The sequence below is a fragment of the Osmerus eperlanus genome, chromosome 11, assembly GCF_963692335.1.
Source record: "Osmerus eperlanus chromosome 11, fOsmEpe2.1, whole genome shotgun sequence".
Classification (NCBI taxonomy): Eukaryota; Metazoa; Chordata; class Actinopteri; order Osmeriformes; family Osmeridae; genus Osmerus; species Osmerus eperlanus.
The window spans coordinates 11,703,659-11,726,230 of NC_085028.1; the positions used below are offsets into that span (position 1 = coordinate 11,703,659).

Consider the following 22,572-nt stretch of genomic DNA (forward strand, 5'->3'; position numbering starts at 1 on the left):
ATCAGAGTTGGCGCTCCAGAACGATGCCTTGTTTGTCTTTAACAAGTTGGATTAAGCTTGTTAGTGCTGGGGAGGGCCCACGAGAGAGCATAAGCCCCCTTAGAACCACATTTGTTTTTAAATAAGAAACTACAACCAACAAGAAATTGGAAGGAAAGTACTGAACAAGATATCAAGTTAAAGTGTGCCATTTGATCCAACAGTAAATAGCTCAAATCAAATGTAACCATAATCACCTTGATTTTGCCTATAAATTTGGATACCTGCTTCAAGACTGCGTAGGCCTAGTGTATGAAAGATTTCATCTTATTTCAAGAAATGTTTTCATGGATTTGATTCCGCTAAAGAATTGTTACCTTCATAGGCATCAGAGATATAAATATAGAGGACATACAAATGTGAATAGATGAATGCATTTATATCTACAAATGGCTTATGCGATAACATTATCATCATCTAAAATATTTGGTAGGGTGAAATAAGATTTGCATATCATTACAATCAGACTCTCATTTAATGATGAGACTATTACCATGATGTCTTAGTCTGCGCCAAGCCAAAATGCCATACACACATTAGTGAAAAATCTGGAAATCAAATTCACAGACACTGCTGTAAGGATTGCCTTCATGCATGAATGTCTTCTTTAGAGCACTTCTGCCATCTGTTGTTTAGTTTGTGAACTGTTATTTGCTGCAACAGGAAAACATACAAGCTATGGGGGTGAATACCATCCATTATAACCCTAGCTACAAAGAATACATTAATGTCTAACCAAAAAACATTAATACATGTGGTTGTGCATGCGAGACTGTTCGATGGCTTATTAGTAGTTCTCAGCTGTATGTTAACAGAATTGTTTGCAGAATGGTGGTGATTGACCACCAGAGAGTGTGTTGAGCTGACTTCTTTACTACAACCACAATGGCAGGGGTATTGTTGTCACCACGGAAACCATTAGTTGCTTGGCAACACACATATCATCTGTGGCGGGCTCTTAAATCGCATCTAATGATGGGAGAGGCCAACATTGGCTTAAGCCACATTGAGCTCTAATATGAGCCCTAATGTCTACTCATCCTCAGCTTGAATTTGGGCTTGATGGATATCTGATATTCATCCAAGAAAAATCCAGAGTTTAGGCATAATGCATGAATGATTTAATTTTTTATCAATACATGTTTTGTTAGACTTGATTTAGCTGAACAGTTTTTGAACCTTTGACTTATACTGACTATCGGTACTTGTTTGATGCCAACTCAATGCACATTTTTTATTTTCACTTCCTGTATTCACTCTTTCGCATGATATGTAGTTCTGTCTCTGTGAGCTTCCTTCCCATTTCTTCTTGGTATTAGTTTCTTATTTCTATAAAACATTGATGCTAAGGGGGCTTATGCTCTCTCGTGGGCCCTCCCCAGCACTAACAAGCTTAATCCAACTTGTTAAAGACAAACAAGGCATCGCTTTGGAGCACCAAGTCTGATACAGTACGTGCTGTACACCCACCCTAAACCCACCACAGTTCCCTGCCTATCCTAATTAGATGGGCTCCGTAATTAATCTGTTTCAATGTTTCGTGACGTGATCTCCTTTCCTCTGCCTCAGCTATCATTGTTGTTCATTCACTCAAATGTTTTCAGGACCGTAATCTTCATAACTGACAGTACGGTCTTCTCATCTCACCTATATAGCATCAAGAGATAAGGCTTATTTCAGATAGTTTTCATTTGATTATATGAGAGTCATAAGTTTTAACAACCTTTCTAAAAGAGCAGATTCACTCTGTCTATTTCTTCTCTCTCCAGTTCCGTCACCCTCTCTCTCTCTCTCTCTCTCTCTCTCTCTCTCTCTCTCTCTCTCTCTCTCCCTCTCCGAGGGTAAACCAATTTACATTCTTGTTTTGCTCTTCAGAACGGTGCCAGTTTCCATGACAACATAGCCTTCACTTTTTCGTTCTCTCTCTCTCGCTGTCTCTCTCCGTCTCTCTCTCTCTCTACTGTTGGATCTCTCATTCCCCACTGTTTCCTACTTCTGTTCTCTTGACCTTCCTCCTATGTCTCATTTTCTTTCTCTTCATGTCTCATTGCTCCATCCTTCCATCCTCCGGCTCTCATTTCCTCACCTAATTCATCTCACTCCTCTGTTTGGCACTCACATTGCTGCAGAATGGAGACCAATATAACGAAATTAGTAATATAGTCAATCCGAAGCAGATTCCTGTGCATTGGAAAGTTGGATTTAACTGAAATGTATAATGTCTGTGTATTGTTTGCCATATGTTGTGCCAAATATGAAAAGATGTACAGGGTATAACGTGCTGCTAACATAAATACAGACAAAAGCTGATCACTGTCCTCTCTCTGTGATGTTTTAGATGCAGTCCTTTCTCTCTTGCACCTTTCTCACCAATCTCCTGCTCACAAAGTTTTTCTTTTCCATCCCCAAGTACTCTCACCCACATGAACTCACCTCCCCCCTGCTCTCTCCTCAGGACTTGGCACTGGTAAGTGTAACACTACACTAGATATGTGAGATAAAAGGAATGGGATTGTTTAGATGATGGATCTTCTCTTCTCTGAACAAAATGAGCTTTTCTCCAACGACCGAAGTCATTGTCTTTCATTTACATGTGACTAATCTCCTTTTACTCTGTTGTACCCAATTACATCATGTGTGTATTGTAAGGTGTATTTCAACAAATCTAGATTAAATACATTGTGAATTATCAAGAGCTCTACGTAACCATTGATGAAAACAAATTCCCTTTGCTTGACTGTATTGGTGGCTTTTTATCAAGATTTGTGAGCAAGACCTTTGTTCTTCATAGACCAAGCGTTTTGCGAGGTGGCCATGTATACACATTATGAAAATGTTTATATCACACTGCTTTCTTACAGGAGCCTAATGGTTTTGACGGTTTGATATAGGAAGCCTATGATGGGCCTTATAGAGCCCACTCCACCAGAGGGAGTCCTCATCTGACAAATCTGTGAGAATGCTATCTTCAACCTAACTAACCCCAATTAAAAACCGGACTGTGTCAACTAGTTGTTCAGTTCCCAAGTGAATATTCATGGATCAATACGTTTTTTCAAAGCTGAATTGAGATAGTAATAATAAAAAATAATACAGTAAATTACGTGATATAATACATGTTTTGATTATTCCCGAGTTTTGGTGAAATTGTATTGTTTGCCATCATCATGTTTCTGAAAGATTTCACTCTAAATAGTAAATTCTGCTGAACTAATGCGCACTCTAATGTCTTGACGACCATTAGTGTGCGCGCGCATTTGTTTGTGTGTGTGTGCTTGCGTGCGTGTGTGTGTGTATACTAGTGGCAGCTTTGGATAATCATCAGCACAATGATACACGGATGCCTCTGTGGCCACATCAGTTATTGTCAGTGGCTGGTAGTGTGCTATATACTCGCGCCGTTAAATGCAACGTCCTCCTGCCCTTCCACATCTTAAAACGTAGAGTCATGAACCACAGTCTGCTCGAGGACGCGTCCTCAGCTTTGAGCGCTCAAAACGACGTTTTGTTGATTATCGTTCACCCGACCACCGTGAAATTGCACCAGCTCCTTCTTGGTCGCTAAAATCGGGAGGATCTTGCGCAGTGGTAGGGAGCAAGCGGTGGCGGACACTTCGGGGAATGTCGGCTGGCCGTCACTCAGACATCGGCCTCCTCATATTCTAAGCAAATGGGGTAGGTAGAGAACAACTCCTCTTCCACAATGTCAATGGCTGCGTGTCAGTAGCTTTAAGCGTTCATAATAATTAGTTGACTTTTAGTTGTGTATTCTTTGTCGTTGCCATCATTAGCTAGAAGTGCTAGCTACATGTAAACTAAGTTCCAATCCAGTAGGTCCCCGTGCAGATGTGTAGTTAGCTAGCGTCTTAGAAGAGAAACGTCAGCTGGGTAGCTAGCTAGTGCTAATTGCTAGCTAGCTAGTGTGTTAGCTGTTAGCGAGACGCCACTCAATCACAATGTTTTAGCAGTGTGGCTGAGGTGATTAGGGCCCTTTCCGTGTGATGGCCGTTTCCTAGCGAACCCGTTTCGCCAAAACAATATGCACATTTTAAAACTGCATTTCTACCTGGTCAGGTAAATTTATTGTAGCTAACTTAGTTGCTAGCAGGCTAGTTGGCTAGATAGCATATCTGGCTACATTTCAACCAGGTATGTTGGGACTGGCTAGTGACAAGGTAGCCGAGAGCTCGCCATGCCATTAGGCACGTGATAGTTCCTTTGGCCAACTTCATACGCTTTATTCCAACGTTAATAACGCGTCTTGCAGTTCACATGTCATTCAATGGTTGGGTGCGGGACAACGAGCGTATGTTTTCCTGCATTAATTTTTCCCTGTTAAAGGACCGTGGCATACGACCCAAAATACAGAAAATATATATGCCAGTTGAGAACATTAAAAACCCATGTCATAAAGCTAGACCTATTGAGACTTGGTCACTAGTGGCCAAAGAAATGGGTTGTGTTATGGTGACCTGATTCAAGTATAGATGTGTCCACATTCATGTTGATTTGGCATTTAAAATGTTTTAGTGTCTACTGCTCATGGTTTTGACTACCACCACTTTACCATTTGAAACCAAATATGTGATTCAATATTGTGTGATAAGCTGCACTTTGACCCACTGGTAAGACAGCATAATTTTCCATCAGTCAGTCAGCAGTGTGTGTGTGTGTGTGTGTGTGAGAGAGATATCCTACCGAGCTATATATAGTGCAGAACAGAGTTTGAAACTTGATCCGGATTGTCTTTTTAGAGCTGCCTACAGCCCACTGTGTGTTACCGCTGAGTAGCCTACAAACTCAACACCTCAGACCTTATTGTTTTCAACTTTAGTTGTTTAGATCATCATGCTCTGTCACTCTTGGATTCAGTTTGGCCATTGATGCTTCCACAACCAATAGAACAGTTGCTTGTGCAACAGCCTACGCTATTCCTTTACCAGTCTTGTATTGAAACTTAACCTGATGCATTCCCCCTTCTGTTCCAGTAAGCTTCTGTACATGCTGAGGGATATAGTGAGCATAGGCATCTTGCCATCTGAAATGTAACCCTACAGTTCTTCGGAGGTTACTTTTATTTGGTGCTCTCTGTGCCTCAAGTACAGTGTAGTTCGAAGGCTACTGGTTGTATGATCAGTAATTGGGCTTATACAGGGGTATTAGTGGATGCTCCCAGCAGTATTAGTAGTATGCAGTTCTGAAATTCAAGTAGCGTAAAAGCGAAACAAAGCTCTGAACGTCAACAGACATGACAGGTCGTCACAATTGGATGCTCAGAATGAAACTTCATTTGAATAAATAACCCAAGAACATTTGACTATCAATGACGGACACTACATGGTCATCCGAAGCGACAACTCCAGTGCAGATTTGGTGTGCTGCTGACACTGTTTCTTATCTGGTTAGGTGATCTGAGAGCATTGGGGTGAGTTACAAGCAGCATTGCTTAGCTGAGCTATGAAAGAATAATGTGATATCGAGAAGGTTTCCACCAAGCAGAGTACACGAGGCATCAGAGCAGAGACACTCGAGTAAGTGTAAACGGTAGGCCTATGGTTTATCGGAAATTGCATACAGCATGGTTTACTGACACGCACGAACACATCCAATAAGAATGTACAGTCCTTCTGCCTCACCGTTTATTTTCTGTCCCCAACTTCGCACTGCCATGTCTCTCCATCCTCAATTTTTTTTTGTACGAATAGCCCCCCTGTTTAGTTCCTCTCACACACAGAATGGCCTCTATCCATCAGTACTCCCTCCCCTCCCCACCCCTCCCCACCCCCACACACACACTCCTTCTGTGTCAAACTGTCTCCCTTCTGTCTGTACTGCGGCTGCATTTTGGGCTTTTTCCTTGCTCTAGTTGGCTCCCTTCCCAGAATGTGTTGGAAAAGATACAACCCTTGACCCTCAGTGCAAACCGAGCCCTGCGATTCCTCGTTCCCCGCGTGTAGGGGAAGCCTGGGAGTGGATGACTGCAGTCTTTTAAGCTTCATTTTCAGTCTGTCAGAACCTCTTCAGCGCCCTCTTTCTCTGTGGGGTCACCTGAAGACTCCCAGCCAGTACAAGAGATTCCGCTTGTGAGCGTGGCTTCTATACCTATTCTGTATACCTTTCTCAGAAATACAAAGCATCAAGCAGACTGCGTTCCACCACTCACGGCACCTTTATGTTGGTATGTTACTAATGTGACTCCAGTGCAGCGTTCATTATGGGATCCCTCCCTCAAACCTGTGACTACAGGCTGTTTGTCATTGCTTACACAACTCTGTTCTATCCATTTCTCTCTGGGATCTGCCAGCTCTTTATGCTCTGAAACATCAGATGTCTCATTCCTCTGTTCCCACATCTTTTTTTTTTTTGTGTCGGTTTCATTTGAGCATACCCTCAACAAGTGTGGTAGATCATATCTCATGTTTTTTTATCTCAGGTCTCATTCTGACAGTCATTTCTGTGTCCTCTCATCTCCTACTGCTTAGCCTATATTTACTCAGACCCATGCCATGTTTTGTTGCCACAGCAACCTGCTTCAACGCCCCCATTGGGTTGATTTCTTGGCCGTCACCTGTGTACTCTCCCACAATGCATTGCACCCCCCCCCCTTGGGTGCTGATGGCAGACGGCTGGAGATAATTCTCTGAGAACTTCTTCAATATGGAGGACACAGAGTTGAGTACACATTCTTTCTGTGCCAACACACCGGTTGCAGGAAACCAGGGGTCAGGCGGCGTCCTCATACTGAGTGAGAATAAAGGAAACCAGCCCCTCATTTTGTCCAGCATCCAGTGGCATAGAGAGGGAGAGAGGGAGAAAGAGAGAGGGAGGGAGAGATGGAGCTCATGGTTTGTACATTACACAGTGCTGACCTGCAGTAACCCAGCTCACAGGCCGTCGCACTCCCACGACAACAAGCTGCTGGAAAACAAACCGCATGTTATAAGGGAAGAACAAGAGTGTGATTGAGAAAGGTATGGGGGGTTGGCGTTGAGAAAATAATTTGAAGGAGCAGGGCTGTGTCGTAGCATAATGAACCAGATTGATCACTGTTCGTTTTACCCTACTTCTCAGGGTCAAATTGTGCATGTATGGACATTGGTCAAATTAAAACACATGGTTCAACCTCTACTTCATTTAGTATTGGTCTACCTGTCTTTTTATATCTTAACAGAGCATGCTGATTGGCTGGTGTTTGCAGTGCCACTCTGCCGATAACTGAACATTTTATGGAGACGGTTTAGAATCTGGGTGAAGTTGTAACCACTTCAGCCCAATAAGAGTAGAGTGAATGGGTGAATGAAGCACACTGTAGAGCGAGGAGATAAAGTCTTCCGTCCTCAGGTGTCAGGTTGAGTTACAAGCTACTGCGTCTCCTACGGTGACAGTCACGTTTGTTATCAGGACACCGAGAAGTGTTTTTTTTTTTAGCTATGGTGTTGGCGGAACTTTGACTCATGTTGGGGTTAACAACCAAAACAGGAGGTGACAATGAGGTCACCTGTATTACCTTCTTGGTCTACTCATTCCACTTCTAGCAGGCATAGCCTAATGACGGGAAGGGCATCACCTAGCTACGTGTTGAATGTATTGTAGGGCAACTGTATTCTACTCTATTACAGCTGCAATCAAATCCAGAACTTGTTCTTGGCTGCAACAAATTATTGTGGGCTAGGGCCCTAAATATTGAAGGGACCCTGAAAGCTGGAATACTGCAATTTTTGGGGGTGGGTCTAGGATGTATTATTGTGTCACAACTCAGTCTCCCCTGTTTTTCAGTGTCATCTGAAAGGAAAAGTTCAAAGGTGTCCCTTTCAGGTGATGCTCTGAAAAGGCTCAAGAGCATTCCTACAGACCTTTGACCAAAATGGCTTGGGTGCAAAAGTTCAGTAATTTACATTTTTATTGCACTTTTTAAGGAATACTAGCCTACTTACCTGTGACCCACCCTTGACTCCAATACGAGTTTAGTGGAACTTGGGAGAAGGTAGGTCAGACAAGGTGCAACATGTTTTGCTCCATCATACTTCGAGAGCCATCTTTCAGAGAGTATGCTTTAAAAATAGTGCTCCAACAAGGAAACCGCCTCGATTGTGCTGCAAGTTAAAATTCAGGGCAACCTCCCACAAGGTTACATGTCAGCGCAGCCTGCCTTACTGAGGATCTTGTTTTGGAAACAAACAGGCAGGATTGAGCCGGCCAGGGCCTTGTCTAGCCCCGGCCCAGAGGACACACACTGGCCCTGCATGTTCATCCCACCGCCAACCCCATGAGTCCACATTACAGGTGGCGCCATGCTCAAATGCAGTTTGTTAAGCCCGCCAATGTCATCAAGTCCCAACTGTGCATCTCTGTGTTTGTGTGTGCGCTACTGCGTCATAAACGTTCTGCTCCCATTCATCACAATTAAAACACTCTGGCCTCAGTGTTCACCCGTCCCAGGCCACAAAGCAGCTCTGTGCCCCCCGTGTCTTCCCTCCTGGCCTGGGCCTTGGCTTTTCCTCCCTCTCCTCCTGCTGCCTGGCTTCCCAGGGGACTGCTGGCCTATAAATACCCCCCTTGCTCTCTAAAAATACTGAGCACTACTGTGTGATCCACTGTGGGACTAAACAGGGGCTCTCCCCCCCCCCCCCCCCCCCTCTCTCTCTCTGTCTCTCTCTCTGTCTCTCTCGCTTCACTGTGGGACTAAACAGGGGCTCTCTCCCCCCCCCCCCTCTCTGTCTCTCTCTCTGTCTCTCTCTCTGTCTCGCTTTACACACAGAGACATACAGACATATAGACACCGTTCCCATGTTCTGATCTGTCTACATCCTGCTGTTGCCCCAGGGAGCAACATAGAAAGCAGACACCCAGGTTTGCTATTGAATCTCCGTACTGGACATGTTCAAAGACGGCAGATCAGCTTTTCCCACAGCAAGGAGAAATGCCTGAGTAAATTCAACCGAGCCATTAGTTAAAGAGGCAACGCAATTATTTTAATCCTAGCAAATAAACCATGTTCAAACTGCAGGGTGAATATTTCTTACCACAATGTTGTTATGCTGTGATTGGTGTCGTTTTTAAATGTTTAGCTTTCCTAGACTGACTTTCCAGTCGTCCAATCTTCTTTTCTCCTTCAGAACAATGCGCATTTTGTAAGTGGTGCAATTTAGTTTAGTCAGGAAAACGCAACATTCAACTGTTATTCACTTCAAACTGTTGTATTTCAAGTATTGATTTATCTTTCGATAGGCCTATAGCATCTTTATGAAAAGTGTAATCTAAGTTTAGGGAATCTCATCTACTTGTATGCATTCTTTGTGAATGTGGTAAACAAAAAAGCGTTGCACATGTTCAAACTCAGTAAATTATTCTCTTTCCTTTCTAATAGGTTGTGTCCCAATTCGATTTATTCTCAAACCTTCCAAAATGTCAAACATCAAAGGAGAGAACCTTTTCTGAAAGCACAGTTACAGAACGAGTTCCCTCCTAATTCCCTGTGTTTTGTCGTTTCACAATCACAGCCCTGTGTGTATGACACAGTAATCGTATGTGTGGACTCAACATAAGTGATATGTTTTTTTGTCTGGTCTCTCGACTGTATTAAAAAGGGCTTAGATGTGAATGGTTGGAACACTTCCTGTCAAATATTCAGCTTCCTGAACTTTTCTACGCAAACTGTCTCAAAATGTTTGACGGTTCAGCATTTATTAGGTACCTCTCCTGATTTTTACAAATCTGTATTGCCAAAATGGAGATAAGCGAAAGTGATGTCTGAACCATGACTTACCGGTAGTCATTATGGAGGAGTATGATTGACCAGTTATCTGAATAGTTAGAGAAATAAGGCCTATATTTACAGTTATCATTTATTTCCTTGAATTGCCATGGATAGTTACCCATAGTCACTTGTAAACATATTTCATACCCGGTACATTTAAAACCAATATTCATTTACAATGAAACATATTTTTCTAAGGGGAGGTAGGGGCTCTGTATACTGTACTGTCCTTTTTTAGGTGAGTCAGTCAGAAGACTGACGTGATCTTTATTCTGTCCTCTCTTGGTTAATGACTGATGGAGTCTTCAGTCTGTGAACAAAGCGCAGCTCTGTGTTGACGTTGACCAAGCCGATGTTGGTTAATGACTAATTGTGGGTGTGTGTTTACCATCGCTGTTAAGGTGAGTGGTACGAAAGGCTTTGGGAACGGGAATGGGCCGCTTGGGCTCTGTGGTTGGAGCTTAAGCCAACAATCGAAAATGGTCCAAAACAAAGCAGAAAGGTTGGTAGTGGTTGGGAGTTGGGAGTGGTTTTATGCCTTTTTTCCGCCGTACTTCCTTAACCTACATATGTCAGGAGGAAACAGTGGTAACTGGTTATTTTGGTTGACCATTGATGCAACCTGGTACTGAGAATGTGGACTAAGGTGGTGTGTGTGCGTGTGTGTGTTGTCTACTCATGTAGGCTACTTCTTATCCAACAGGTTTGTGGTGTCCTGTGGTGTCTTGTTGAAAGCTGTGTAAACAGTGATGAAATATACAGGATTTTTCTCAGCACGCAAGCCTATAAGAGTTGGGCAACATGGGAACTCCTATTAATAAATAAAACCTACACTTTTGTAGATCCTTTGTACAAACTCACAAGGAGGTTATAGCCGCAGGCAGGTGTTATAAGGGCATGATCTGGCAGTCATGGACTTGAACCCATAATGGAAATCCTGTTGTGGATTCCAGTGTGTTCTGGGTCCTGAGCCCTGGGTCCCCTCCTTCCTCTCTGTTCTGGAGGTGGTAACTAAATCCAGCAGGGTGGGTTCACCATGTCCCTGGCAGGGTCTCTGGGGCCTGGCTAGGCACGCCACCGAGGTGTGGGCCTCCTTGTGTTGGTCGACTCTGCAGGCCTCTCAGGTCACACTCATCCAGGTTCTATCATTTGGGGTTATTATGGTTCATTCTGCAATAACTTGATAACCACATTACGATGCATTTGATATCAAGAGTATGCTAAATGAACGGCTATCTGGAATGAGTGGGCCCTGCAGTGTAGCCCTATTCCTAGTATTGCATGAATGACCTAAGCTAGTGGATGTATGTCTTGGCCATTTTGAAAAAGTGAGTGAAGGACATGGGCAAGCAAAAGGTAGGCCAGTGTGAGATAATTTTGTGGAATGTGTGGTGGAGTTTTTGTGGTTTGCAAGCTGCTTGGGAGTGGAGATCCAGAGCAGGAGGCCCCACCCCCTTGCTCAACCTCTCTCCTTTCACTGGCTGGCTCTTAAAGGGACAGTTACAGTTGGACTAGACAGTTCCTCTTTGGCTTCATCCTCTCACCCACCCCTTTCACCTCTCCCCCTCCCCCAATCTGTCTTTCTCACTCAGGAAGCAAAGGCTGACCCAGAGGTGATGAGTACTGTCTGGGTCAGCCATGACCCCCAGTGGCTGTGTTCACTTTTTGATATGCTCTCATAGACCGACAGTTTTCCTCCTGACACCTCCGCTCTCTCTCTCTCTCTTCTGCTTCTCTCTCTCTCCTGCCTCTCTCCTGTCTCCCAGGTCAGTGGGCGTTCAGTGAAGAGTCCTAGAGAGCAGCACAGCAGAATGTCCCAGTGTGTCAGCAAAGTGTTTGGCTGAGGTAAGTGGACTAGGCCCAACCATACTGGTGGCCATCATCATCACCACCACTGTTAAAGAGCTGAGGACCACTTGTTTCTTGCTCCATGTCACACTGTTTAGGTCTCTTCAGTAGCACATAATTGCCTACCCTGCTCAGCTTAATAATGAAATGTGGCAATCATTCAGACAAATGATGGCAGCTGGGATAAATGAACCAGGACACCTTCTGCATGCTAATTATTTGTATCTGTGTTGCTATGTAGATGACGTCCACCCCCAAATCAAACCTAGCCGCTAAATGTGTTGGAAATCGAATCACCTATGACCCTTTGACCCATAATAACTCTTGACCAGAAGCCTGATTGGGGGGGGCGTCGGTTTGGAGAAGCTGCTTTTGTTCTCCTCGGTGAGGCTTGTCTCCTCCTTCTGTCCTCAGCAGTGTGGGTGAGAAGTGTGAGCTCCACAGACTGATAGCGTCCGTGCCCCGGCCTGAGACTTTCACAATCAGCAAACCAAATGCACCCCGACAATAAACTGTCCAATCATGGCAAGCAAGCGACCAGCGATGGCCAATCCAAGATCCCAAATGTAACTCAGCAGCAGGGAGCTGCCAGCAACCTGGGGTCCAAGGGCCTGGGGGTGGGAAACCATGGAGTGAAAACCAATCAGATTCCTCCTGGCAACCCTGTGCTGAAGAGCATCAGCCAGTCGGTGAGTGCTGGGGGCGGGATGCTGAAAGCCAAGACCAAACGGGAGAGGAGCGTGTCTATTGACTCTGGAGAGCAGAGAGATGCCATCACCCCAGTCATGGAGCCTGATTCCAAAGGTAGTCACACACACACACACACACACACACACACACACACACACACACACACACACACACACACACACACACACACACAGAAGCCTGTTAGGGGCATGTTAGGGCCAGAGAAGCAGCTAGCTACATTCCATCCAGTGTGTGCGGCGACACTTCCTGTAGCTTCCTATCACTCTGATCTTTACCAGAAATACCAAAATGACGTATCAGCGCACACCACCCCCAGCAGGAAGCCAGTGGACTCGGGAGGACTGAATAACGTGTTTTTATACTCACTCTGAAAAGCCCTGACCTTTTTGTTTGAGGCGTCAAAAAAATCCCCCCCCCCCCCCCAACTTGTGTTGGTGTGGGATGTAGCTGCAGTGACGACAGTGAGGGGGAAGAGCTTCTGGGGTTTTCTGCAAAGGTGAAAGGACGAGCCAGGCAAAGAGGAGAGCAGAGCCCAGGGTGGCTGGGGAGCCGATTGTGTTCATATGGCACACAGACAAGATATCGGATGCTTCTGCACATAGTTCCTCAGAGCTTGTGTCGGTGTGTGTGAATTTGTGTCAGAGGCAGTGTGTGTGAATAGTAAGTTAGGATTGTCTTTGACTGAAGGGTGTAAACTGGACTTTCATTTGCATTTGTTTTGGGTATGTGCTGTTCTTATTTGCATGATGCTTTTTATACGGTACGTTCAAAGGCCTGACTGGCGGAGGTAGTCCGCAAATAATGGGGCGGTAATAGGATTTTGTGAAACTGAGTCATCTGGGCTTCCTGTAACAATGCAACCCACTCCAAACGTAAACACGCACACAAACAGAACCACACACGCACACATGGGCACAAGCACCTTGAGTTGCTGAGAGGGATGGGCGTGGTTACTACACAAAGAATAACAGAAGCTGAGAGGCGGGAGAGAATGAAAGATGGGGTGGGTCCTTTGAAGGGAAACCTCCGGCTTCATTCTCTCTTCCCTCGTCCCGTCTCACTCCCCCTCTCTCTCTCCTTGTGATCTCATTTCTGTCCAGAGGAGAGGAGAGGGTGGGGGGGCGGGGGGAAATGCATTCAAATGAAATGCAAGTCATCCTCCCACTACCTAACCACTCCAACAGCACACCTGGACGGGGACAATGAAGGAAGTGAATGTAAACCAGCGAAAAAGAGGGGAAGGGGGGGCGGGTGGAAGATGAGTGAAAGGGAGTGAGCAAGGGCGAGCAAGAGAACGAGTCAACTCTTTACATAAACCAGTGTCTGCTGGGATCAAAGGAGGATGCAGAAAAGGTCAGGTCTGCAGTTGGCCTCTGCGTTGTAGATTGTGTGTACCAACTAAAGACCTGACCGCCTGCCCCCCTCCACCCTCACAGCGTTTCGTCTGCTAGCCAAGGTTAAAGGATAATAGACAGCTTTCCATACGGTACTTGAAGGATTACTGCTGAATTGGTGTTGTGTGTTGGCATTTGTGACTGCTTTCAACCGACTTCTATTAGTCATATCCTGTGTGTGTCTGTGTGTGTGTCCTCTTCAGCAGAGGGTGTTATGCGCAGTAAGCGGCGCTGCGTCCTGGAGAAGAAACAGCCGTACAGTGGGGATGAGTGGTGCTCTGGGCCCGACACTGAGGAGGACGAGGACAAACCACACCCCGCCATCATCCGTGAGTCCTCCAGGAGCTGAGCAGCATCGGACCTCACAACCGTCTCTAGGCCGTCCCGCTTTCATTTCCATTCCTTTAAATGTAGTCCATCCAGTTGAGGGATGGATGGACTGCCGTTTTAAAGCTTGTTTTGCTTTACAGCGGGTCAAGTCAACTTGCAATCTCCACTGAGCACTACAGCCACTTGTAGCACCCTCCCTACCATGGCACTCCAATCACTGCTACTGTTGTAAACTGCCACCCCACTAGTTAAACACTTGTATAAGTGCGGTTTTAGGATGGAATAGATTTACAGTTGAATGCAGTAACGACTACCTGTTGCATTTAGTGAAGCAATCGGATGACGTGATGTCAGCTAGATTGGTCAGGAACCTTGACGGAGCCTTTTCCATGTGTGTTGGCTCCCTCTAGTGTTTGCAGAAGGGCAGGACATATTGTTTTTCCACCGTTCGTGCCGTCCACACGAGCTGAGTGTTGGTGTTGTTTTCTCCCAGGGGAGCGAGGGATGGTCGGACCCATCCAGAGCCTCTCCGGTCCCTCCACAGCCGGGGCCATGTCGGACCCCGGGGGCCCGGCCCTGGGACGGGGTCAGGGGCCAGGCGTGCGCTCCGAGCTGCCCAGACCTTCCCAGCAAGTGGTGTACGTCTTCACTACCAGCCTAGCCAACAGGTGAGGAACCCCCACCCCTACTCCCAGCACAACGTTTCCTCTTGTCACAAAGCCATACAATACTAGTATTTGCTGTACGCCATGGCCTCTATTCGTTTCCTTAGCGTCAAGGTTGTTTCATCATGGTTTCTTAACGTCATCAGAATGTGATTTGTCTTGCTCATTTCTATTTCGTGGGCCACGGGTGAGTCTGTTGGTAGGGAAGCGGTGCTGTGTAACCCCCCTGTGCTCTCCCCTTGTTCCACCAGCGCCGCCGAGGCCGTGATGCACGGCCACTCTGACTCCATCCTCCTGTTCCACCAGCAGAACGTCCCCCGCGCCAAGCTGGAGCAGGTTCGACTACATAACACGCGTGTGCATGCGCACAGACAAACAGTACTCGGCTTGCAATAGATATATATAGCCGACTGAAAGTGCGTCCTCGCTGACTCCAGCTGCAGATGCTTGTGGGGATGTTTCACTGTATTTGTTTAACCATTTGCGTACTCTCTCTTTGTTCCTGTTTTTTAACACCCACTTGTGAAGTGAAGAGAACAATGTGATCGCTCAAGCAGGCTGTTTTTCTCCTGTGTGATGACTTCTCCTCCTCATGGTTCTATCTTCCTCTCCATCTCGTCTGTCAGGGTCCTCCGTCAGGGAAACTGCCCAGCCTGTCGGAGCAGATGAGCTCCAGCAGCACCCCTCCTATGGGTACCCCCAAGTCTCAAAGTGGGACCCCGAGGCCCGCTTCTGTGGGGGGGGGTGTAGGGGGCCACCTGCAGCCGGCAGGGACCCCATCTTCAACAGGCCACCCGGATGGGGAGGTTTCCCAAAGCAGACCTGGCGGAGCCTCCAGCAATAACTCCAGTGTCGTTCCCCATAAGCCCTCCTGCAGCACGGCCACCCCTCCAGGCCCGGCCCCAGAGGGGCCAGGGGGGATGCCCAACCCCGGGGAAGGCATCTCCCCCTCGGGTAGTCCGTCTGTCCTCTCAGCCCACCTGCAGGGAGACCCAGGACAGAGAGGGGGCCCGGTGAACACGGACGGCCTGTCTAAAGAGCAGCTGGAGCACCGGGAGCGCTCTCTGCAGACCCTGAGGGACATAGAGAGGCTGCTGCTACGCAGCGGGCCTGGAGGAGCCCCTGGAGAACCCGGGGGCCCTAACAACAACGCCAACCTGAACAATAACTCTGAGGGCAGCGGTACTATAGAGGAAGGGGACACTGGTACCAATAATGCTGGCAACTGCAACAGCAGCAATATCCTGCCTTCAGGCATGCCACCTATGGGTGGGATGAAGAAGTATGAAGAGCCCCTGCAGTCCATCATATCCCAGACCCAGAACCTGGGAGGAGGGCCGGCCATGGATGACTCCCAGATGGGTCCACACCAGGGTATGCCACCTCACCCCCACCACCACCTATCCTCCCCAGGCCTGGACATGGGCCCATTGCTTGGGCCCGATGGCCTGACCCCGGAGCAGATGGCCTGGAGGAAGCTCCAGGAGGAGTACTACCAGGAGAAGAGGCGCCAGCAGGAGATCCAACCCCACACCCACCCACAGCATTTCAGGATGATGTCTGAGATGGGAATGCAGGGAGGACCCCCTATGATGATGAGAGGACCCCCTCCCCCTTACCATAGCAAGCCTGGAGAGCAACAATGGGGCCCTGGACCTATGATGGGGGGTGGAATGGGGGGTAACGTTCGCATGATAGACATGCACCAAGAAGGGCCCAGGGGCCCCAGATTCCTGGCCCAAATGCAGAGAGGGCCGTCTGGAGGCGGGGGCTTCCCTGGTAGCCCTGGAGGTGTTTTGTCAATGGAGGGTTTGGGCCCTCAGAGGCCCCCCAGACCAGGAATGGTCTGGATAGAGGACATGCCCCCTAATATGGGTGGTGGGGGTCCGTTTCACGGCTGCTATCCTCCTGGTGGGCCGGGTGGAAACCCTCAGCACATGCAGGGGGACCCCGAGCGCCTTCTCACCCGGGAAGAGATGTTCCGCATCATGGAGAAGCGTCAGCTGCAGGGCCTGCACAGGCTGGAGCTGGACCGGCTGGCCAAGCAGCAGCAGCAGCAGCATCATCATCAGCAGGGAGGGCTTGGGCCCAGGCTGATGGACCCAGGGTTTCCCAACATGGGCATGGGCAGAGGTCCTCCCTCCAGGGGTGAACCCATGGACTTCCCGGGCTCACGGGAGATGGTGGGTTCCCCTGGAGGAGGGGGCGGGCCTCAGATGAGGGACCTAGTCGACTCCCCTCTTGGGAGCCAGCTGAATATGAACGTTAATATGAACATGAACCCTCAGATGAGTTCTCAGCAGCAGATGATGCTGGTTCAGAGGCTGCGTGGAGGGTCTTTAGGGGAGATGTTGAGCCATGAGGACATTTCACGAATCAGGGCTTCACAGAATGGGAGGGGAGGGAATAAAGGAATGATCCAAGGACCTGATGGCCCCCTTCAATTCCCAAACCAGGGCTCATTCTCTGGGGGCCAGGTGGAGGGGGGGTACCTTCAGCAGCCTGGGCCAGAGATGTTTGGGCCTGACCAGCAAGGGCCCAATCAGATGGGGGGGACATCACGGCTCAGTCACATGCCAATGGGTGGAGGCCCCAGGGGTGCGGACCTGGGCTCTCGCCATCCCTCTGACCTGTCAATCAACGTCAACCCCATGGTGTCCCCAGCCATGCCCCCTCCCCATCAGCTCAAGTCGCCGTCCCTGAGCCAGGAGCCTTCGCCTCTCCTTCCCTCCCCCTCTGCCCCGGGCCTCAAGTCCCCCTCTCAGATCTCCTCTACTGGGACTCATCCTCCGCTGCCAGCCGTCTCTGGTGGAGGCACTCCATCGTCCTCCTCCATGAAGTCTCCTCAGGTGATGGGGGGAGGCTCCACTCTGGGGCTGCGCTCCCCAGCGGGCTCCCCCAGACAGCTCAAATCCCCGGCCATGCCCGTGGCCTCTCCTGGTTGGACGTCCTCTCCCAAAACTACTCTTCCAAGTCCAGGTGGACCAACCAGTGGAAAGGGTAATGGAGGAAGCAGCTCCACAGAGACAGGTAGGTTTTTGGGAGGGGGGGGGGGGGATATGGGCTCTGTACGTATTAAACACTAGACTAAACAAACAGGATGCCTTCACTCCACCCAATGTTCGGTGTAGTGTCGCACACTGCTTACAACGTCTTCCTCAATGAGGACATGTTTATGTGACTGGTGTTTGTTTCTCAACAGGCCCCTCACTGCCCCCCAGGAGTTCTAACTCCACCCCCATCAGCCAGCCAGGCTCCATGAATCCCAGCATGCCTTTCACTTCTTCTCCAGACAACCCTCCCTCCCAGAATCCCCTGTCCCTGATCATGTCTCAGATGTCCAAGTACGCCATGCCCAGCTCCACCCCTCTTTACCACGACGCCATCAAAACCATCGCCACGTCCGACGACGAGATGCTTCCCGATCGCCCTCTTCTGTCTGGCGTCAACATTGGCGGTATGGTGAACACCTCATTCCTAAAGTGGTGCAGATTTCTTACAACAGTTGAGTGGTTAGATGTTGATCTGTCCTAGTGTATACTATAATAGCTTTACACCTAAAACTGCCCCCATTTCCTCCCCCAGGTAACATGGGGAACCACCAGGCTCAGATGCTTCTCTCCCAGGGGTCAATGGGGCCACACAGTGGGCCCCAAAGCCCCATGGGAATGGTGCTCCAGCCCCAGCTCAGCCACGACCCCTCTGGACCTATGCTGGGCTCCCCCAACTCCATGGGGATGTCTGGCATGAACCCTGCCATGATGGGCGGAGGACCCCCAGACGGAATGGGGCCCTGCAATATCTCACCGATGCACCCTCAGAACCAGATGGGCGGCTTCCCTCGCATGCAGCATCCCTCCCATGGACCCATGCACTCCCCCATCGGTGGCATGCCCCCACAGTTCTCTCAGCCCAACGAAGACATTCTTCCACCACAGCAGCTCCATTTGCTCAGCAAGGGGATGTCCCACCAGCGCCAGCCTCACCCCTCTGACTCTTTCGCACCCATGTCCATTGGGGATGGGCCGGACCTGAGTGAGGTCATCCGGCCAAGCCACACTGGCATCCCAGAGTTCGATCTGTCCCGAATCATTCCTTCCGACAAGCCCAGTAGCACCCTGCAGTATTTCCCTAAGAGCGAGTCCCAGCAAAACCCCCACCAGGGTCCCCCATCCCAGCAGCCTCCCCCACAGCAGCTCCTTAAACAGCTCTCCTCTGGCCCTCCACACAGCAGCGCACCCTCCTCCAACCCACACATTGCTAATCTCCAGAACATGATGGCAGAGCAACAGCTACCCCCCCACCCCTCTCACTGTGGGATGCGCCAGGGCATGGGCATGCCTCAGGGAGGCTCCAGAGGCATGGTGTCGGGCGGGGGCATGGGCCCCATGTGCCCCCCGGGACATATGATGGGTAGGACAGGCATGCAGCAGCAGCTACAGCAGCAGCACCATCAGCAGCAGCCACAGGCCATGATGGCTAACAGCCTTCTACACCACCCCTCCCACCCACATCCAGCTATGATGGCCCCACAACAGCACCCACACAACCTGATGGCCCAGCAAAACCTGATGATGATGCAGGCAAAGCAGAGAGGTATGTCCCTACCAGGAGACCCCTTTGGTCCTCAGGGGCCTCTTATGTCTCCCCAGGGCCCTATGATGGGCCCCCCACACCCACAGTCTGGTATGATGGGCCCCCAGTCACTTAGACAAAGGGGTATGTCCCTGGACAGTCCCATAGGTTATGGTCCTGGAAGTATGGCGAACATGCCTTTCTGATTCAACTCTCTAAAGCTGTAAAAACCTTATTTTCAATAGGTTGTTTTTCCATTATGTTTTCATTAATGTTGTTATTCCTGCAATTGTCAAAAATATCGGTAATAGTCTTCCCATTTTGGAGAACGACTGATAAAAAGAATATTAAAGACACCGGCACGCGGTTCAATAACAAATCTGAAGCCATTTTCTAAAATGTCTGTAAAATATGTATATTTCACAGATGCGTGTATTTGTTTTGGCAGAGGTGAGGGGGAGAGTGGAGTGCCTCTTGAATTTCTATTTGTTTTAATATCATGGAATATTCTCTCCGACTACCAAACTGTTGTGCAAAGAAAAATATATATATATATAATATATAGTTGCTGTATATAAGTTGCAATTTGTGATTGTTTGCAATTGTTCTGTATAACTGTTTTAATATAAGTCTAAAAAAGAATAATACTTCAAAGTCTATCCATATAATAGCGTTGGTCTCATTTATTATATATATTTTTTTTACTGTTTATTACAACAGTCATGTGCCACAACACTGGTCTGTGAGAAAATCAGAATAAGGTAATAAAGACGGGTTGACATGGTGAAAAATTTATTTTATACTTACATTAAGCACAAGCAATATTATAGTAAATGTTTAGCAGTTAAACAGGACAGGAAAGTACTGTGCTTGAACACCTTGGATTCGATTTAACATCACACATCCTAATTGAATTACAGCAGTCAGAAAGCACAGTTCCAAACATGTACAGCTTGTACAAGGGATAAGCTGTTATAAAACAATGTCTGTCAGAAATGTAAATTCAGACAGGTGGAGCTGAGATTGTATTTTTCAGATAAGCGTGCTATTGATAGTGGCTGTCCCTCCCTCAGAGTTTGATGACCTAGAGGACCGAGGTGCTCTGAGGAGAGGCAGACAAACACTGCCACAGCCCCATCTAACTAGTAACCTGAGAAGGTCACCACGGAAGCGCACTCCAACAAAAGCATACAATATGGGGTTGAGACAGCAGTGTGTAAACCCCAGGCACTCTGTCATCACCAGAGCCTGCTCCAGTCTGACACGGGCCTCACAGCTTTGGTTAGAAATGGCCCCCAGCTCCACCAGGGTATCCACCAGCATGGTGATGTTGTAGGGCAGCCAGCAGAGACAGAACACTGCAGTGACCAGTAAGGCCAGGCGAATGGCCCCCTGCTTCTCCAGGCTCCTCTGACTGTGGCACAGGGTAAACACCACAGCTGTGTAGCAGTAACTCATGACAGCCAGTGGGAAGAAAAAACACAAGAGGTGGGTCAGGAACCGGTTGGTCAGACGCCAGTTTATGGCATGGATGCCGTGACTGTGGAAAGTGCACGTTTGAACAGTCTGAACCTCAGCCACAGAGAGAAATGCAGCATTTGGGGCAGACAAGATCAGACACATGAGCCACAGGAACAAACAGGTGAGGTGCACGTTTCGGGGACGACGGCTCTGTAGGCTGGGAACCGCGTGAACAATGGCCAAGTAGCGGTCACAACCAATACAGGCCAGAAGCAGACTGCTACACAACATGTTCAGGCGATTCAACAGACCCACCATTATGCAAAACAATTCCCCAAATACCCAACCCACGACCATCTGAGCCAAGGCAAAGGGTAAAGTAAAGAGGAACAGGAGGTCGGCCACAGCCAGGTGGAGCAGGTAGATTTCAGTGACACGCAGAAGGCCTCTGCGATTCAGGAGCACTGTCAGCAGAAGACCATTCCCTGTCAGGCCCAGTAGAAGCATCAAGATGTATGCCAAGGGCTGAAACACGGTAGAAAACAGCAGCAGATCTGTCCCCCTTGAACAGGTGAACTCGCCATCAAACTCTGAAATGTCTGATGAGTTCTCATCTCCACTAAAATAATCTTCAAAGAGTGCCTGAAAAAAGAACAAAAATTTGCTTTGTGTATGGTGTCTTATAAATCAGACTTCTAGAATAGGAGTACATTAGTTAATGAGACGTATACCATGTAATGTAAATCTACAGGAAACACAACTGGCCAGATTCACTTCCCCAACTACTGGATGTTGACAACCTCACATCAACCATCTGTGACCAATTACCCAAAGTGATCATGACCAACTGAAAATAATCAGTCACTCATACAATATAAAATATGTTTCTAATGGAAATCACAATCCCTTAATACTAAAACACATTTCAACAGAGAAAGACTGAAAGGGAATATTGAGCATCAGTAAACCTGAGTAGATAGTTACATCACTATAATAAGTTATACTAATAGATTAATTTGAACATGTTTTAGCTTTGTAGCAGATAAATAAACATAATCTACTGTTTATGGCAGCATCCTACAGAGCATAAAAGCAACATTTGCTTAAAACTGCACAACAGACTATTTTTCATTTAGTTGAAATCCAGATAATCTCTGTCAAGATTGACAGTATCTTAAATGTTGCCTGACCAAGCAAGAATGTGGGTACATTTACTATAGGCCTACTTTAGACCATAGATTGATGGAGACTCACCTTATTGTCAAAAGTTTCGAGATCATAAACTCCCTCTGTCACAACAGCCATGATAATGTAATTTGTAGCTATACCTTTTGTGTGCCTGAGTCAATTCAGAGTACACTATTGTCTGCAGGGAAAGGTCTTATGAGCGTCGATACACCATGCAGACAGTTTGTTATGGACTTCCTGGTGCACCAGAGTGTATCATGCTGTCTTTTCTTTTTTAAACATTTGCATGTATTTTGTTTGACAAAAGGATGCATTATTTAACAATTAACCCGTTGAAATGAAAACACACTGAACAATATCCACGATTCATATTGCATTACGCAGTTGACAAAAACAGTTTGCCATAAACTTGCTGTTTAATCGCATAATCAGAACTCAAGTGCTTCGTGCGTGTGATGAATTGCACCCCATTACCGTCCGCATAAATCCTTCAGTTTCAATTCGTTATTTGACAGAGCAACTTAATTTATTTGATGGTAGCTATATAAATAAATACAAAAGTATCCACCTAGTTTACATGCCGATGATGTACCTCGTGGAACAG

At 47.6% G+C, this 22,572-nt stretch overlaps 2 protein-coding genes across 4 annotated transcripts; one reads left to right on the plus strand and one right to left on the minus strand.

Annotated features, from left to right (window-relative positions):
* Positions 1 to 3,355: 3,355 nt before the first annotated feature.
* bcl9l (bcl9 like) lies at positions 3,356 to 20,087 on the plus strand. 3 transcript variants are annotated; one of them, XM_062472318.1, is made up of 9 exons: positions 3,356 to 3,714; positions 11,563 to 11,641; positions 12,059 to 12,448; positions 13,956 to 14,078; positions 14,573 to 14,747; positions 14,996 to 15,080; positions 15,371 to 17,774; positions 17,947 to 18,201; positions 18,330 to 20,087. In XM_062472318.1, the coding sequence occupies exons 3-9, from the start codon at positions 12,139 to 12,141 to the stop codon at positions 19,523 to 19,525; spliced, it is 4,548 nt and encodes a 1,515-aa protein (XP_062328302.1). In that variant the 5' UTR covers positions 3,356 to 3,714; positions 11,563 to 11,641; positions 12,059 to 12,138; the 3' UTR covers positions 19,526 to 20,087. The 3 variants fall into 3 exon arrangements, with proteins under 3 accessions (XP_062328302.1, XP_062328299.1, XP_062328300.1); XM_062472315.1 differs by having other exon boundaries at positions 13,953 to 14,078; positions 18,330 to 20,086; XM_062472316.1 differs by having other exon boundaries at positions 12,062 to 12,448; positions 13,953 to 14,078; positions 18,330 to 20,086.
* A 16-nt stretch (positions 20,088 to 20,103) lies between these two features.
* Positions 20,104 to 22,382, minus strand: LOC134028658 (C-X-C chemokine receptor type 5). Its single transcript, XM_062472319.1, has 2 exons — positions 22,035 to 22,382; positions 20,104 to 21,422 (listed from the first exon to the last, which is right to left on the minus strand). Exons 1-2 carry the CDS (start codon positions 22,083 to 22,085, stop codon positions 20,352 to 20,354), a joined length of 1,122 nt encoding a protein of 373 aa, XP_062328303.1. The 5' UTR covers positions 22,086 to 22,382; the 3' UTR covers positions 20,104 to 20,351.
* Positions 22,383 to 22,572: the final 190 nt, after the last annotated feature.